This window comes from Cordyceps fumosorosea (assembly GCF_001636725.1).
Source record: "Cordyceps fumosorosea ARSEF 2679 chromosome Unknown scaffold_4, whole genome shotgun sequence".
Classification (NCBI taxonomy): Eukaryota; Fungi; Ascomycota; class Sordariomycetes; order Hypocreales; family Cordycipitaceae; genus Cordyceps; species Cordyceps fumosorosea.
In genome coordinates, this window is record NW_017387304.1 from 1,257,879 (window position 1) to 1,274,720 (window position 16,842).

Genomic DNA, 16,842 nt, shown 5'->3' on the forward strand with positions numbered 1-16,842 from the left:
CCCGACGGTAGAATATTTATGTCAACGAGACTCCGATAATAAGCAGCTACAGGCCGCATCTATCTTCATCGCTCTGGCCGGATTGACTCGTGTTCTTGAGGTAGCGTTGCAGCACATCTACAACACCCAGGAAGACAAGAGCAAAAGCGCAGCTCAAACGGAGTTGACATTGCAGACGTGGGTCGATTCTTTGGTCGGAATAACTCGGGAAATAATTGTTCGAGGCGCAAACCTGAACCTTCCGGGGGCATCCAATCTTCGCCTAGCATACCTGAGTGTGCAGCTGCTCATACGGAGGGTCGAGCTGGAGGCTGCGAAGCAGGATTCAAGCCTACTGGAGGAACATGTCTTCAACTGTTATATTCAAGGCCGCAAGGTGGCAGAAGAACTACTAAGATTCACAGATCGTCTTCGGCCTTTGCAGCTGAATGATTTCTGGCTGTCAGTCGGCGCCTTCGCTTACCCGACTACCGTCAACTTCTTACTCCGTCACGCACTGGAGACTGAGAGTTCTCCGGTAGGCCTTGCGCAAACTACATCTTTTCAGTTGGCCAAGCATTTAATTGATTCACTAAGCCTGCACAAGGAAAACCATGGCTGGGATATGGGCGATGTATGTCTGGCGCAGCACGCCGACATCATCAACAAGGTGCTAGCGAATGAGGCGCCGGAACACCACACCGCCAGCGACGTTTTTAATCTTGAAGACTTTATCATGCCGGATACTTCAATGCTAGATCAACTCTTTCCTAGTCTTTGGGACCCGCTATAAAACGTGTGGTAACGGTCCAGACCGACGCCGACTGCGGGCAGTTTTCCGAGGAGAGTTGCCCGCGGGAAACTATTCAGTGGGCAATTATTCGGGGTACCCAAATATATCTATCTATCTATACTCCCGCCGGTATAAATTGTAAGAACCCCTCGCCGAGTTTATGATGAGAATCACTCCTCTGCACCCCTCTCCATTATCTGTTTCGTTCCTATTCACTACTTGATCATCATGGCGCCGGGACTCACCACCAAGGCCGACAACCACGTTCTCGCCCTGCCACTTGCGAAGGATGATGCAGCATCAACAGTGTATCAGAACGAGGACCAGGACACTCTCGTTCAAAAGTCGAAAAAATATCTTTTAGGGTTTGGTAGTGACATCCACGATGAAATCGTCACTGGTACGCGTGGACTGTACTTTTACACGGCCAGCGGACGAAGACTGCTTGACTGGACGTCTGGCCAGATGTCCTGTCTGTTAGGCCATGGCCACCCCGAGATTGTCCGGGTCATTGCCGACCACGCCATGCATCTCGACCACACCTTCTCCGGCATGGTCTCGCCTCCCGTCGTCAACCTCGCTGAGCGCCTGTGCGGCATGCTGCCCGCCGGCCTCGACCGCGCGCTGTTCCTCTCCACCGGCGGGGAGAGCAACGAGGCGGCCATCAAGCTGGCCAAGGTTTACACCGGCAAGTTCGAGGTTGTCGGGCTCGGCGCGTCCTGGCACGGCGTCACCGCGCAGGCCGTCGGCGCCCAGTTTCACTTTGGCCGCAGCGGCCACGGGCCCCTCGTCCCGGGCACCATGATGCTGCCGGCGCCCAACGCGTACCGCTCCGTCTTCCGTAAGGATGACGGCAGCTACGATTGGGAGGCGGAGCTGGAGTACGGCTGGCGCATGGTCGATCTCCAGTCGTGCGGGTCGCTGGCCTGCTGCATCGTCGAGTGCATCCAGAGCTCCGGCGGCATGCACGTCCTGCCGCCGGGCTACCTTGCGGCCCTCAAGCGGTACTGCGAGCGCCGAGGCATGCTGCTGATCGTGGACGAGGCACAGACCGGCGTGGGCCGCTGCGGCGATTTGATGGCCATCGAACACGAGGGCGTCGTCCCGGATATCCTGACGCTCTCCAAGACGCTCGGCAATGGCTTGCCACTGAGCGCTGTTGTGACCAGCGAGCAGATCCACCGCGTGTCCCAACAGAAGAACTTCTTCTTCTACACGACCCATCTCAACGACCCGCTGGTCGCCGCCGTCGGCGACAAGGTCCTCGAGATTGTCGATCGCGACCGCTTGGTGCGGCACGCGCGCGAGGTCGGCGAGGTGCTGCACCGCGGGCTGCGCGGGCTGATGGCGCGGTACGGCTGCATCGGCGAGGTGCGCGGCCGCGGGCTCATGGCCGGGGTCGAGATCGTAACGGACCGCACGTCCAAGACGCCGGGCACGGAGCTGGCCAGGAGGATCGGAGATCGCGTGTTCGAGCACGGCCTCTGGGCGAACTTGAGCAGCCACCCGAGCTTCGGCGGCGTCTTCCGGATCGCGCCGCCCATCACGGTGACGGCGGCGCAGATTGAGGAGGGGCTGGACATCTTGGAGCGAGCCTTTGCGGAGACGGAGGGCAGTCTGCCTTTGTACTAGACCAATTATCCTCATGCATCAGATGGTCATTAGTTTTTATTATAGTGTTGACCTACTAACGGATCCAACGGACGAAGAACCACCACGGTAGAGTACCAGTCGGATTGGATCAATGAGAATTTGATACTTTTGGTTGGCCCATGGCGGCATAAAGAGTGCTAGTTCATCGCAGCTTCTTATATAAGCCTGCGCTAGACGAAATCATCGACATGTATGCAAGGTGATGATGGCGCGGACGGATATCCGCGCCATAGCTGGAGGCCCCCGGGCGTATTGACTAACGAATGAATGTACACGAGATCCAGAGAAGTTTTATTCTAGCGATGAAGAAATGGCCAATGAACAGCATCGCGATAGGTATTGCTCGACGAAAAGTGACCAAGACTCCGGTTCAGCCAAGAGAGCCATGACTATTCTCTTTCCTTTCTTCACAGACTTGACGTTCCCTGAAACAACGGCGTCTGTCGTTCAAAACCTATCGCCAAGTCTGTCATTCTTCTCTGTTCTCACCCCGGTGGGAGATTTTGACTCCTCATCAATGCGGGGATTCATGAGCTTCCCGAGCTGCTCCTCGGTCAGAACCCCCAAGCTAACCAGCGCGCTCGCATCGGGCTGCTCAGCGGCGACCGGCTGCTCGTTGCACTTGCCCTTGACGGCATCGGTCGGCATCTTGCCATCAATGGCAACGATGCTCATGCCGCAGTCGGCGCCACGGGCGACGTAGACGCAGCTCGCATCCGGGTCATATACGACAAGCAATCGGCGCAAGAAGTGACCGCCAATCTACATGTCTACACGTATCAAGTCATCCGTCTCTAAATAGATTCGGGCTTCAGCCTCAGAGTTATTAGGGAGGAAGAAAGGAAGGGGGGGGGGGTTTACCAGCTGGGGCCTTGGAGCTCTGAATGGCTAGAATGAAGGTTTTGTCATTGTCAACCTTTCTGAGCAACATGTCGCCAAGGGGCACCGAAACCGTGGTGCTGTCGGTCATTTTAAAGTCGAGCGACGAATTGGCGCTGACAAGGTCGCAGCTCACTCGCATCTGAGCAAACGAGCCCGGTGTTGCCTTAAGCTTGCCCTGGACAATCTTGTAAAGAGAACTCTTCAAGACCAGAGCGGGCCAGCCAGAGTCAATGCCAATGGTCAATGGCTTCTTGATCGATTGGTCGTCAAGGACGGTCTCGCTGCCACTGCCAGCGCTGCCCGTCAAGGAAACGGACTGGACCGAGACGATGTAGCTATTGACGGTAGGTGAGAACAAGGGCAAGAGAGGATAGAGAGGAATCTGGGCTCATACGTACTGTCTCGAACTCGGCTGGAGGGGAAGCCTCTCGAGGGTTCCGGAAAACTTGCTCGTGTCGTAGCCGCCGAACGTAAGCAGGCCCTGGTCCTTTTCGCGCAGGGCCATGCTAAACGCACGGGTCTTGACAATCTTCTTGTCAAGGAGCTTCTGCGAAACAAAGTCGCCCCTCCCCCTTGTTCTGGCTAGGGGAGGGACGGAGGCCCATGACGCCGGCGATGCGTCCCAGGCTCGTGCGCGGGCTGGCCATGTTGCCAACACCAAAGTTCAGTTTGCCAACGGACTTGCCTAGACGTTGTGCGTCAGCTCCCATCACACCATGAAGGAGAAGAACCAGAGAATCCAATCTCATCCTTACCGCCAACAGAGACTTCATCACTAATCATGTTGAACCAGACTGTTTCCTTGCCGCCAGCGCCATATTGAAGCCCCGATTCCGTGTTCAGGTCCTGCGCCGAGGTGCTCGCGTCTCTGTCAAAGTAGACCGACTCGTCGCCCGTGCGGCCGTTGGCCGGGGATGCGCCAGGTACCCAGAGGCCTTCAGATCCGGTGTCGGGCTCGATGATGACCTTATACTCGCAGCAGCTTCCACGACTGAACACGACTGCCGCGATCAAGACGACGCTCTCGCTTCAAAATGAGCCCATTGCATAGATGCAATGACTCTCTAGACTAGGCAGCATGTCGGGATCGCGAGCAACTTGCGTAATGATTTGTCTTCTTTTGTCCGTATATGGGGTAGATATAACAATGAACTGGGATGGCGGGATAATGGTACGAAGGCTGCGCATCGTATTCACCGAGTCATCTACCGCTAGTCACATAGGCTAGCCAGTACCAATAAGCTGCTGCGGAACTTGATAACTTGAGGGTATCGTAGACCAGGCATGTTGAACTTGCTGACTGGTATTTACTTCGATCTTGTAGTCGCAGTCGCTCAGTGGTAAAGCTGGTGCCTCAGAACTAACATGATAAAAGGAATCACTAATCTGCAAATAAAAATCTTTGTTTCCGTTTGTCTTGTTTTTAAATTCCCTCTTTTCTTTTCTCTTGAATCAACGTATACTATATTTGTTACTGTTTTGTCAAGGTACTACACGTGCCGCACACCTGCCGCCGCGAGTGGCCAGTGTAGATCCCGAGCTTTCGGGGATCAGGGGTGAAACAGGGGATACCCTTATGGTTCATACTTAGTCATTATGACTGTATACTAGTTATGGGCAGTAAAAATGTTAATAAGCTAGGCTGATTCCCTGCAGTTGTTGAAGCGTCCCGTCGTAAGGGTAAACTTAAACTACGCCGACGTGTAGTTTCTACTTGAGTCGGTCCGAGACCAACTTCTAAACGAATTAGAGGGGCAAATGATGTTATCCTATGCTTACTTATTATATTATAGCCTTTACTTGTCTCTTAGCCGCTTAAAGCACATGCTAAAGCATCTGCTAAAGCACATGAGATATAGGAAAACTGTATGCCATTTTTGCGACTACGAGCGTTATGCTGCCCTGTTTGTCCGTTCATCCAGACTTCTGTGTTATGAGCAGGCCGCTGCATCTAACCACACTGCGTCGACACCGCTCCAATGACGGCAGCCACGACTGGGAGACGGACTTAGAGTACTAAGAGTACGGCTGGCGCATAGTCGACCTCCAAATCGTGCCGGTCGCCGGCCCGCTGCATCGTTGAGTGCATCCAGAGCTCCGGCGGCATGAACGTCCTGCCGCCTGGCTGCCGGAGCGGCACTGAGAGGTCGCCGACATGACGTGCTGCGCCGCGGCGTGCGCGGACTGATGGCCGCGGTGGAGATCGTGACGGACCGCGCGTCCAAGACGCCGCGGCACGGGGCTGGCCGGGAGGATCGGGGATCGCCGTATTCGAGCGTGGTCTCTGCGAGAACCTGAGCAGCCACGGCGTCTATCGCGCCACCCAGCCCATCACAGTGACAGCAGCCGCAGATTGAGGAGGGACTGGACATGTCGGGGCGAGAGCCTTTATGGAAACCGAGGACAGTCTGTCTTTGTACTGGATTGACTCATATGCTTTCGGTAGACCCATGGCTGCATAAAGCGGGTTGAGCCTCTGATAGACTATACGTTTCCATTCTTCCTGCTGAGCGCGTGTTGGGCGGCGCTCGGTGCCCTGTCGCCGGATCCAACTTTCCGATGTCTCTATTAGGAGGGCATCTTCATCAGAGCTGTGCACATCGTTGAATTGATACGAGCGGTACTCGGCATTCTTCCAAACGTAGACTGATTTACGACGATTAGGTTAGTAGATGCAACGCCTAGACACTCCAACTGCCAGGTACAAATCACTTACAGTCCAGTTCGGGGACGCCTTGCCACTCGTCGGTGAGGAAGTGCATATAGTCGCCATGAGCCACCACCACAATGTGGCCATCCCCCTGACCTCGGGCCAGCTCCCGCAGCCACAGCCTTGCCCGTCGAGCCCTCGCCTCTAGCTTTCCCAGCTCCGCCTGGAACGAGCTCGCCATCGTCTTGTCCGTCCAATCCCGGCTGACGTGCCGCAGGTCGACCTTGTGCCCGAACTCGGCGCCGAGGGCCGCGACCTCGCTGCCGGTGTCGCTGGGCAGGTCCGAGACCTCCTGCAGGTCCTCAAGCGCCACCACGGGGTACAGCTGGTCCTGCCCAAAGGCTAGGATGCTGGTGGATAGCGCGCGGCGCATCGGCGACGACACGATGGCGGTGATCTCGGTGTGGTGCGGAAAGGATGCGCGGAGCTCGTCGCACTGGCGCTCGCCGAGCGGGGTGAGGTCCGGGTCGTGCAGGAGCTCGTTCTCCTTGGAGAGGTTGTGATAGCCTTGGGCATGCCGTACGAGATGAATTGTTGCGGTCATGATCGATTTAACTGATGGCGGTGTCGAGTGCGACTTGACTGGCAGAAACCCTCAACATCTTTGCCTTACTTATAGACAGCGAAATAGACACGGATTTCTGCTGACAAATGCTCATCTCGACAACAGTTGTGTATTGATTAGGGGATTATAAATGAAGCCGAGCATTTTCTCCAGTCCGTCTCTTGATCGAGTCAAGGCTCGATGATGCGAGCGTACGTGGTGGATCTTGCCGCACCAGATTAACCATAGTCGAATCAGGATGCTTACCATACTAAACCTTAGGGGGGCAGCCAAGACGCAACTCGTCGATCTAGTGTGTGTCTCTTTTAGGCAATAAATTGGCGAGACTAGAACCAACAGCTGGGACAAGAGGTTATATGTGGTACGGAGAGATCTAGCCGTGCTGGAGTACCATTGGTGGATGTCTGCTAGTACTCGTTTACGGAAATGTAACGGAATTCACGTCACCCGTTTCGACTTTTGTTTCGACGGTTGCTGCCTACGTTTTACCACGGGAGACACGTGGAGGTGTACGGCTTTATGTCACTGCTTGGCGCTGAAGCTCTGGGACCTGGAGGGTAGCTCTGGAGGTGATAGAGGAGCACCAGGTTTCAGTAAACTTGGCGGGATTATCGTCACATAATTTACCAACCTTGTCTTGCCTTTTCTCTCCATGGACTTCCCTACCAGCTTCCTACGAAGTAAATTATCACCTTTTATCCCAATACTACCCTGTAGCCCGACACCATCATGCGGAAAGTGACCGTAGTCTGAGACACGCAGGTGTCAAAGGTGTCAGGGCATCAACTCCATGTCCGACGTGAGGAGAGGATACGCAAGCTGATTCAATCTTGTCATCAGGGTCCTCAACAATTCGTCTTGTCTTCACATGTTTCACCTGAGCCACACAACGAGGACGACGACGAAGGACGGAGGCAGCCCATCAGCTCACTAACCTAGTGCCTCAATGATGCGGATCAGCACCGCCACAGACACGAGATGACGTCGCGATATTTTGCCCCGCCCCAAGCACAGCTAGAGCTATGTATGTATCCATGGTGCCATGTTGCCACGAGCACATGCTTTTTGCCCTTCCCAACAAACTTGTCCCAGGCATAATTTTACTTCTTTTTCTACTTCTATCACCTCATCTCTACTGAAAAGACAGATTTGATTCATCCTTAACCGCATATCACCACCTTTATCAACCTGCCCGCACGAACTAACACCATGGCGTCCCCAGCTACCGTCATTGTCAAGAACATTTCCACCTCGACTAGCGATAGCGAGGTCAAGGACTTCTTTGTCTTTTGGTAAGTCCTTCTAGAGAATTTTTAACCTTTTCTATCAAAAAAAAAGAAGGACAAGAAGCAGCTGCTAAATCATACTGCAGTGGCAAGGTCACCGACATCAAAATCACCACTTCCGGCGAGACCAAGACGGCAGAGGTCACCTTTGAGAAGGAGACGGCCATGAAGACGGCTCTCCTCCTGACCAACACCCAGCTCGGCCCCAACCACATCACCATCAGCAGCGCCAGCGGCGCCGCGCCCGGCGACGACCCCGCGCATGACGCCAAGGAGCGCGACTCGGACGAGATCACGCAGGAGGAGAAGCCGCGCGCGCGCATCCTGGCCGAGTACCTCGCCCACGGCTACGTCGTCGGCGACGCCGCCATCGAGCACGCCATCGAGCTCGACACCAAGCACGGCGTGTCGACGCGCTTCCTCGGCACGATCCAGAGCCTCGACTCCAAGTACCACGCGACCGACCGCGCGCGCGCCACCGACCAGAGCTACGGCCTGTCGCAAAAGGCCAACCACTTCTTCACCGGCCTCGGCTCGTACTTTGAGAAGGCGAGCGCCACCAACACGGGCCGCAAGATTGTCAAGTTCTACACGGACGGCTCGCGACAGGTCCAGGACATCCACACCGAGGCCCGCCGCCTCGCGGACCTCAAGAAGGAGAGCCACGGCGGCAGCGCGTACAAGGCTGCCGGGCTCGAGCGCGTCTTTGGCCAGCAGAAGCCCAAGGAGGAGCCGGCCGTCGGCGCCGCAGCCGGTACTGCTCCTGCCGGTACTGCCCCTCCTCCCGGTGCTACTGGTGCTGCCGCGCCCGCGCCGGCTGACACCAAGACTGGCTAGACGATTACGGTTTTTGAGGTTTGATGGCATGATTGTTTGAGATTGATTGATTCTACGGCCTTTGCGACTGATGACGTGACTGATTTATTTGCATTCGTTTACCTACCAATCAATACCAAGTAATAAATACACGAGTGTCCTGACGCGAAACTGGTGAGATTAATCCAAATACAAGACGCACATAATTACACGACCTGTGTAATATATATACAAACCAGCTTGGCGCATTGCCTGTCAACAAAAGCGTCGGTATTCATAGTGATATGCGGCACGGCCGCCTGATATTGTTCCAGTAACTTCCAATGGTCAGCGGGCGGCTTCCCCGCAACTTGGTGATAGCGGCGCCCCTCTGGCACAAGTCATCGGCTTGAAGCTTCACACTAGTATGCCCAATAGGGCGCCTGTATCAGTCACACGACAGAGGTAATAAAACCCCTATTAAAACAGGCCACCGGCCCTCTCCGTCCGTGTTATGTTTTAGTAAATTAACATCAACAAATCTCACATCGGCAGCCACTCGATAGCAACCCAACTGAACCCAAGCCAAGGCTTGCTGCAGGGATTTTTGCAGGGGGCAGACTTGTCTTGTCCACTGCGCGTCTTGCCGTTGTCTTGCCTTTGAGACCTTGTTCCTCCCAAAAGCTGCTGGACACAGCCCACCTATCTCTTGCCTCTTCCCTCCCTCTTCTTCAAACGCCCTTGTCGCTGCAGGCGCTCGCCCTTTTCTCTCGTCCTGTAATTTTCCTCCTCCACCCCGCTTCGGAATACATGCGTCCTCTTCAAGCGACTCGCCGCATTGCTCCCGCCTTATAGCCAACGCCCTCTGGCAAGGACCAGCTACCCTATCTTCGCTACCTAGCCGGACGACACAGAGCTGCATCGTGAACAGCCATGCCCGACTTGAACTCGGTGCCCGCCTCACCTCACCCCCAGCTGTCTTCCTCACGCCGCCCGTCGAACAGCGTGCAGATGGCCTCGGCCTCCTCCGCTGGCGTTGCCGCCGTCGGACAATCCGGCAGCTCCTCCTCGCCTGGGAACATCACGCCATCCTCGTCCCTCAACATTCTCCCCTCCAATCAGACAGCCGTGAACAACCAGCAGCAGCATGGAAGCGCAGCCGTCTCCTCTCTCCCCTCTCCTCACCTCCCCTCTGCACAGCCCGCCCAGCCGTCCGAGCTTGCGAGCGGTCCTGGGCCCCTCCGACATCCTCGCCCCATGACCACTTCTGAGCTGCACACGGAGCTCGAGAAAGAGCAAGAAGCTCTGGTATGTCCCCCGCCACATGATTGCGTGCTGCAGCATGCTACCTCGCCGGATGCTAACGCTCTCCTGCCAGGTCAACCGCCTCACCCGCGAGCTGTCCCTCCTACGAGCCACTCACAACGCTTCGGTAGCCTCGAACGCGTCCTCGGTCTCTGCGACCAACAGCCACGACCCCATCACCGAGACATCGCTGCTTTCCGGCTCAGGTTTCTCCATACCCACGACTAGACGCCATCATCGCACCTCGTCGACTGCTAGCCAGAGCCACCAGCTGGTCTCCTCTTTTGATGGCCGTGGCACGCACTTTCCCCGACCCCCGGCCCCGGTACCACTCTCGCGACAGGATAGCAGCACGTCACGATCCAGCCAGGCTGCTCCGGGCGGCGGTGTACACCTAACCGGCCCCGGCCTGGATCCCTCGAGCTACTTTCACCAACAGCGCGTGCCGCACCACGCTTCTTCGAACTCGGTGGCGGCTACGCCGGGCAGCAGCTTCGGCGGCGACCACACGAGCCCCGCCTTCATGCCCGCAACCTCACGCTACGAGGAGACTGCTTTTTACCGAGGGGAACTCGAGACGGCCAAGAAGGAGAACGATATGCTCAAGAAGCGCGTACGCGAGCTGGAGAAGCTTGTCCGCGAGCGCCGGGAAAGCAGCACCAGCCGACATGTGCGCAGCGAGAGCGTTAGTACCACAGCTAGCACAAATGTCGTGCCGACGGGCGGTGCCAGCATCGCCGGACCCCGTGACAAGGGACGCTCGAGCGCCAGACAGAGCGTCATGAGCGTGGCCGTGGGTGTTCCCGACGACGAGGTCAAGGTCGGCGAGAGCGCGGCCAGCTATGCCTCTCGCGCTGAGGGCGAGTAAAAACGGAAAATTGGAAACGGACAATTTTGATTTAAGAAGGGCACAACAAGGGCGTTTAGGGAGTTTGTATTCACATGCTATGCAGCATACTTGCAGTCCAGATTTCTAGATATACATTTTCCAATGACACTCAACTCCAAAAAAGGCACGCCTTTCTCTAACTCTGCCTGCATCCTTTCTTTTTCTTTCCACAGTACGCGCAAGTAAGTTTAACAACCCTGCCGCCATCTCTCATCAAACAAGTAAGTCTCACCTTTCCGGAATCCGCAAGCACATCAATCGTGAAACAGAGAGTATGATTGTCCGCAAACCATTTTTCAGCAAAGCAACAAGTAACTCTTCCAAGTCAAGGGTATCAACCGCAGATCATCATGGACACCGTGAATCAGACATTGACGTCCAAACAGTCTTCGTCCACTCAAGCATAGTCCCAGCTTGCCACGCGTGGACTGCCGCGGCTGACTAGGCGCCTTCTCTTTGAGCGCAGCCCCTCGTGTCGCGTCGGTGTCATCTCAGAGTTGCTGGAGTCAAGAACGACCACGTCTTCTTCCTCCCACTTCCCCGCGCGGGGCATCGACACGGGTGTCAGCGGCAACTGCGGCTCGCGTCGGGGCGCGCACGCCACAGCCACCGCTTCGTCGCCGTCTTCCGGCCCCGGCGAGGGAGGACGCGGCCCAGGCGGCGCCCTCTGACCCCGTGAAACGTCTCCCGACAGCGCCTCAGTATCTCCAGCAGCGTCGCGCGCTCCTCCTCGCCCTCGAACATGTCGTAGGCGATCCGCGCGGCGCAGCGGTGGATGCGGCTCTCGAGGGCCTTTCGTGGGCGAGTCGCGCGCGGAGCGCCTCGCCTGCCCGTTCCAGCCCCGACTTGTCCTCCAGCGCCCGCTGGTGGTCGGCGAGGAGCAGGGCGGTGCGGCGGACGCGCCGCGCGGTGTCAGCGGCGTGCGCGGTGCGCACCTGGCTCCAGCTCGTCGGTCAGCTCCTCGACGCGCCGCGCGAGCGTGGAGGAGCGGTCGGCCTGGGAGGCGAGGACCTGCTGGACCGAGGCGTGGGCGCGTTCGAGCGCGCGGACCTGCTTCGAGAGGGGGAGGGGGGAGGGACTTCTGCTGCTGCTGCTGCTGCCGCTGCTGCTGGAGAGACTTGGAGTAGAGCGCTTCCGCGCAGCTGTCGCCGATTTGGTGGTGTGGTGGGCTGTGTGCCGAGGCGGCATCGTGAGCGAGAGTGATGATGTGTGTAAATGGTTTTCGTAACCGAAATCAAGAGGAGTTTGGTGCTCTTGAGCTCCGTCCCGGGGAAGGCAAGGGCTGGAAGAAGAGCCGTGTGCGCATCTCGGCTGATTCTTCATCTCAGATGCATTTCACTTTGCCTTCGCCTCTGGCTCCGCCACGTAACTCACTTTTGCCGCCACTTCGGCCGGCCACTCCATTTCAGTTTAGATTTGCATTTGTCTTTATGAATTTCACCACGAGAGCGAAGATGCTGCAGAGGCGACATAATGAAGCCTCATGGGCTGGGCTTCCTTTCTTGGCTTCCGTGCCTGTGGTGTTATGCAGCTGGCTAACTAGTTCCTTGGCTCAATGACAAGGCTGCGTTGCACAGGGACACGGGATGCAATGCCCATATGAAACGGGTTTTATGGCACGGGAAATAGGAAAGAAGCTTACTCGGACGAAACCTTCTTCGGGACTGCCAGGGATAAAGTTGCATCTCGGTTCATCCGGTAGGTAGTGCCTCCACCGACTGGGATTTGAGGGCCTCGACGAGACTAAAGAACATTTAGCTGATCGAAGCCGTTTCTCATCTCAAATGAATCAATTCTCCCCTCGTCGCTTTATTTTGCACTAGTCGCCTCGCTAGGCACGCGCTCATCTCATGTTGGTCAACCGTTGAACGAGGGGGCACCGAGTCTGTCTCAGAACCGCAATGCACACAGGGAGAAAGCTTGGCGTGAAGTAACAGCAAGGGCACGTTCAGCCCAATACTTGGTCAATTGGGGGTTTATGACTAGTAACTAATAGTTCAGCCCAGACAGGATTCTGTACCATGGAGCGCAGATCACACACACGCACAACCCGGCAAAGGCTAATTCCTAGATGCCCGCATTCCAGATCCGGAGGTGCTGTCCAAAGAGGGCGGAATGCATAACTGTGTTCTCATCTCCCGCCTTGCCCTGTCTTTGTCGCGATTTTCAGTTTTAAACTAAAAAAAAAGACCGCCGAATTCAGTTCATCCTCTGCCTCTCCATTATTCTTTACGATTTTCCGTTGTTCTGCTTCTCGCCTCGCGGAGAGCAGGCTCAAATTGACTGCAGTCTCTTATACACAATCAGCAGACCCCCTTCCCCCAGGCGACCTCCCCCACTGTAGCCAAAGCTGTATCGGGGTGCGGCACGCGAATTCCGGCTCCTAAAAGAAGAAAGGAACGAAGAAGGAGGAGAAGCAAGGATTGAAGGAGGCTTATCAAGTCGTCATAATAAAAATGGGCAATCCCGATCTCGAGCTGCAGAATCCCGACTGGGACCCCCACTGCCGTCGCCGCCGCGGGCCGACGCCGCGACGATTCATCGCCCGTCTCTGCATCACCGCCCTCGCAGCCGGCATGTTGCTGACCATGGCCGTCTGCGGGCTCCTCGGTGGCACCGCGACGACGACGCCATCTCTGCTGCACCAGCTGCTGCGCCCACAACCGTGCCCGGCACACCGCCAAGCCCAACCACACGAGGCGGTCGCTGCGACCACCACCCCCCCCAGCCACGACGCCTCGTCCTCGTCCCGGGGCGCCGTCGCGGGTGTCAGGGCGGACGTCTACCTGCAGCGCCGAAACGCCCTCGCCGAGGTGCTCAAGGCCGAAGGCGTGGAGGCCTTCGTCGCCGAGCCCGGCCCCATCTTTGAGTACGCCCTCCACCAACCGTCCTTCTTCCTTCCTTCCTTCTTCTAACCCTTGCAGATACTACGCCAACATCTCCCGGACGGACTGGGAAGCTTTTGCCCCCTCGCAGCGGCCCCTGCTCATGGTCATCCAGCCCGTCGAGCACCCGTCCTCGTCCGGCGGCTCCGGCGCCGTCGTCGTCGCCGCCAAGATGGCGCTGCTCGCGCCTCGCGCCCAGGCCGACCGCGTGCGGCTGGAACCCGTACCGCACGCTGCGCAAGTCGCGGCTGTTTGCGCCCGTCGACGTTCGTCGCGCCGCCGCCGACCAGCGGCCGATGATCATGGCGGGGCCCGAGACACGTGCCGTGGTGGTTGATGGCCTCGGCGACGCCGGGTTCCGGTACAGACGGCTCGCGCCGGCAGTGGCGCGGCTTTTGCCGCCGTGGTGACGGGACATGGGGACAAGAGAGGGTTGCGTCATGACATTCGCAGCAACGAATCAGTCCCGGGGAGCAAGTTTTGGGTATCATGTATTAAGATAATAATTTACAGGACGTTTGGATAATCCAGATGCAGCCGTCATCATCCGTCTAACCGTGATACAGAATGTAACCGTGATAAAAGAAAAACGAGTAACACGTGTAACCGTGCCCTGAGATAGCCCCGATGGGCTCACAAAAGAAACGTCTTTTTGTGCCATGATTCAAAAACACCAGAATCCAACTCCCAACCATGAAATGAAGGAATAAGAAAAGAAGAAAAGAAACACGAAACGCCTCGGTCATGTGTTTTGTGGTATTGAGAATCCCGCCAGTGGAAAACCAGATGCTATCGCCGCCCCATGAAATTGCTCCAGCCACGCCATGCTTTCACCTTCTTGTACTGGTTTATGTGTTATGCCACAGTCCATGTAGACGGAACCGTCCTGGTAGGCCCAGTCTGACACAGCAACGGCGCATTCGGATAGTGAGCCGCCCGGGAAGGGGGATGCGCTGAGGGCGGCACACGTCCAGCACATTTGCTGGAAAATCTCAATGAGCGTGTGCGTCCAAGCCGAGGCGCTGACGCGAATTGCATTATCTTCTATTTCGAGGTGGATTAGGCGTAGGCCAGGGCAAAAGACGGCGTCTTCATCGGTGCTATCCCAGACTGACATGCCCGGGCAGGGATCGCCGGATTGATGCGAGGCGGATGCGTTGGTGACTGCATCCTCGAGGCATTTCAGTAGTAGGCGACCGCACTTGGGCCACCGGGTGTCTATGTATTCGGCCACAGTGGTGTAGACGCAACTAGCGGCAGTGCCGGTAATAGCAGGTAAAGAGCCAAGATTGACGAGCTGAGGATCGCCAATCCCGTCGAGGGGGCCAAAAAGCTGGCAGTCGAATTTGAATTGAATTAATTGATATCCGTCGCTAGGTGGAGGAAAGGGTCGTTTGCGAATGACGTCCCAAATGGCTGACTCGGCCATGTGGACTTGGACATAATTAGGAGAGAGGAGGACGCGGTCAATTTCGGAGATGAGACGCCGTGAGGCCTGGCCATCGAGGATGAGAGAATGCAGGGTCCGTGCGATTTGCTCTGGGCAGCCGCCTGGAGAGACGTCTGGAAATTCACGATGCCAGAAACCGCATACCAGCTGCAGGGCTAGGGGCAGGTCAATCCCGCCGGCATTCGCGGACCAACTCACACTGCGTTGTGACAGGCTGGGGCCGATGCGGTCGAGGACGCAGCGCGAAGTTTCGGGGCCATTTAGGATTAGGATAATTTGGCGAATGGGGCCTTCGAAGAGGAGAATGACCTGGCTGGTTGGCCGAGAGGCGGACTCGTCGCTGTGGTAGAATTTGTAAAGCTCGTCCCAGATCTGGCCGCAGAAGTCGGAGATGAGGCGATCGATGACCCGGTCGAGGTTGATCTTGACCTTTTGGTCTTCGAGATAGTAGTGGGTGAGAAGGGCATTGTCGAGGCCTTCGGCGAGGGTGTTTGCAAAGGCGGCGACGAGAGCGCCGGCAATCAGAGGCGGGACCTGGACCTCGGTGTCGCGAACGTGCTGTGAGAAGCTGGTCGGAAGAGTTGGAAGGGGCGGCTTGAGCAGCTCCGGCGAGGTGGTTACTGCTGTGCCCGGCCGTCTGATTATGTCAGGGAAGCCATGTGGCGGCGGCATATCTTCGCATGGCTAGAGGGACGCGGACGAGGGGAGAGAGTCGGCAGACGCAGATAGGAGGCTCTTGATTTGGGTGGTTGCGCAGGTAGTCGGTCGCATGCAGCGATTCGGCGGTGGTAGGAAGGCTGTGTAGGGAAGCGGCAGCGACTCGAGGCTCGAGGGGAGTCGTGAGCAACCAGCGGAGGATGAAAGAAACAGAAGCCGAATAAGAATAAACGAGTGAAAAGGATGGATGAGGAGCCGGGGGGAGGCTAAGAATGCGCTTGCCGAAGAAGAAGAAAGGATAAGTTTCGTTTGGTGTTGCAAAAGGTAAGTAGGAGGTAAAGTCGAGGGTATGGTAGGTCAGTAGGAGAGAGACAGGCGGGACCCAGGCAGAATAGGATCTGGGAAACAGAGGGATAAGCCAATCGAGAAATGGAGAAGAATGGCAGAAGGTAGAAGGTAGAAGTGGCAGAAGCCAAGACCAAGCAAGGAGACGGAAGTCAAGAGGGACGAACAGGCGGACAGGCGCTAGAGAGACAGAGAGACAGGCGGCGCCGCGGCGGACAGACGGGGAGGGGACAGGACAACTCAGTGGGCAAGGTTGCAGCGTGGGTACAGGGACTGATGTATGTATGTACTGTAGGTACTTGTGCCAGTGGGTAAACCCGTAAAAGTTACAGACGTTATGGTGGTACCTAGGTTGCTGCAAAAGAGTTTCTAAAAAGCCGGCCTTGTCTTCTTTTTACCAAAAAAAAATCAATTCATTGCAGACTCTTCAGGAACAATCCAGGCGACCTACATCATCTCGATAATTGACGCGACCAAGATTCCACACATGCGAGGGGTACGTGAAGGGACCGAATACATGGGCGGCTGGGGAAAGCGCGAATACGTGAAGGGTGACGTTGCGCTGTCGGCCTGCATTGCGCGTCCTCGACTTACCAAGACGTCCTTTGGCCGCCACCGTCTCCCATCCAGTCCATCCAGTCCATCCAG

At 56.6% G+C, this 16,842-nt stretch overlaps 7 protein-coding genes across 7 annotated transcripts; 4 read left to right on the forward strand and 3 right to left on the reverse strand.

Moving 5' to 3' along the window:
• Window positions 1-1,000: 1,000 nt before the first annotated feature.
• Window positions 1,001-2,404, forward strand: ISF_02578 (Aminotransferase class-III; the record flags this gene model as incomplete). The annotated part of the gene is made up of 1 exon (XM_018846184.1): window positions 1,001-2,404. The coding sequence occupies one exon, from the start codon at window positions 1,001-1,003 to the stop codon at window positions 2,402-2,404; it is 1,404 nt and encodes a 467-aa protein (XP_018706891.1).
• Window positions 2,405-2,872: 468 nt separating this feature from the next.
• On the reverse strand, window positions 2,873-6,561 carry ISF_02579 (candidapepsin-4 precursor; the record flags this gene model as incomplete). Its single annotated transcript, XM_018846185.1, has 7 exons — window positions 2,873-3,187; window positions 3,342-3,642; window positions 3,706-3,946; window positions 4,063-4,330; window positions 5,334-5,591; window positions 5,643-5,953; window positions 6,024-6,561. The coding sequence occupies 7 exons, from the start codon at window positions 6,559-6,561 to the stop codon at window positions 2,873-2,875; spliced, it is 2,232 nt and encodes a 743-aa protein (XP_018706892.1).
• A 1,230-nt stretch (window positions 6,562-7,791) lies between these two features.
• ISF_02580 (actin cytoskeleton protein) lies at window positions 7,792-8,705 on the forward strand (the record flags this gene model as incomplete). The annotated part of the gene is made up of 2 exons (XM_018846186.1): window positions 7,792-7,874; window positions 7,955-8,705. The coding sequence occupies 2 exons, from the start codon at window positions 7,792-7,794 to the stop codon at window positions 8,703-8,705; spliced, it is 834 nt and encodes a 277-aa protein (XP_018706893.1).
• Window positions 8,706-9,596: 891 nt separating this feature from the next.
• ISF_02581 (hypothetical protein) lies at window positions 9,597-10,836 on the forward strand (the record flags this gene model as incomplete). Its single annotated transcript, XM_018846187.1, has 2 exons — window positions 9,597-9,971; window positions 10,042-10,836. The coding sequence occupies 2 exons, from the start codon at window positions 9,597-9,599 to the stop codon at window positions 10,834-10,836; spliced, it is 1,170 nt and encodes a 389-aa protein (XP_018706894.1).
• Window positions 10,837-11,421: 585 nt separating this feature from the next.
• ISF_02582 (hypothetical protein) lies at window positions 11,422-12,045 on the reverse strand (the record flags this gene model as incomplete). Its single annotated transcript, XM_018846188.1, has 2 exons — window positions 11,422-11,720; window positions 11,793-12,045. 2 exons carry the CDS (start codon window positions 12,043-12,045, stop codon window positions 11,422-11,424), a joined length of 552 nt encoding a protein of 183 aa, XP_018706895.1.
• A 1,268-nt stretch (window positions 12,046-13,313) lies between these two features.
• ISF_02583 (hypothetical protein) lies at window positions 13,314-14,079 on the forward strand (the record flags this gene model as incomplete). The annotated part of the gene is made up of 2 exons (XM_018846189.1): window positions 13,314-13,726; window positions 13,782-14,079. 2 exons carry the CDS (start codon window positions 13,314-13,316, stop codon window positions 14,077-14,079), a joined length of 711 nt encoding a protein of 236 aa, XP_018706896.1.
• A 405-nt stretch (window positions 14,080-14,484) lies between these two features.
• On the reverse strand, window positions 14,485-15,864 carry ISF_02584 (hypothetical protein; the record flags this gene model as incomplete). The annotated part of the gene is made up of 1 exon (XM_018846190.1): window positions 14,485-15,864. One exon carries the CDS (start codon window positions 15,862-15,864, stop codon window positions 14,485-14,487), a length of 1,380 nt encoding a protein of 459 aa, XP_018706897.1.
• Between the last annotated feature and the right edge of the window lie 978 nt (window positions 15,865-16,842).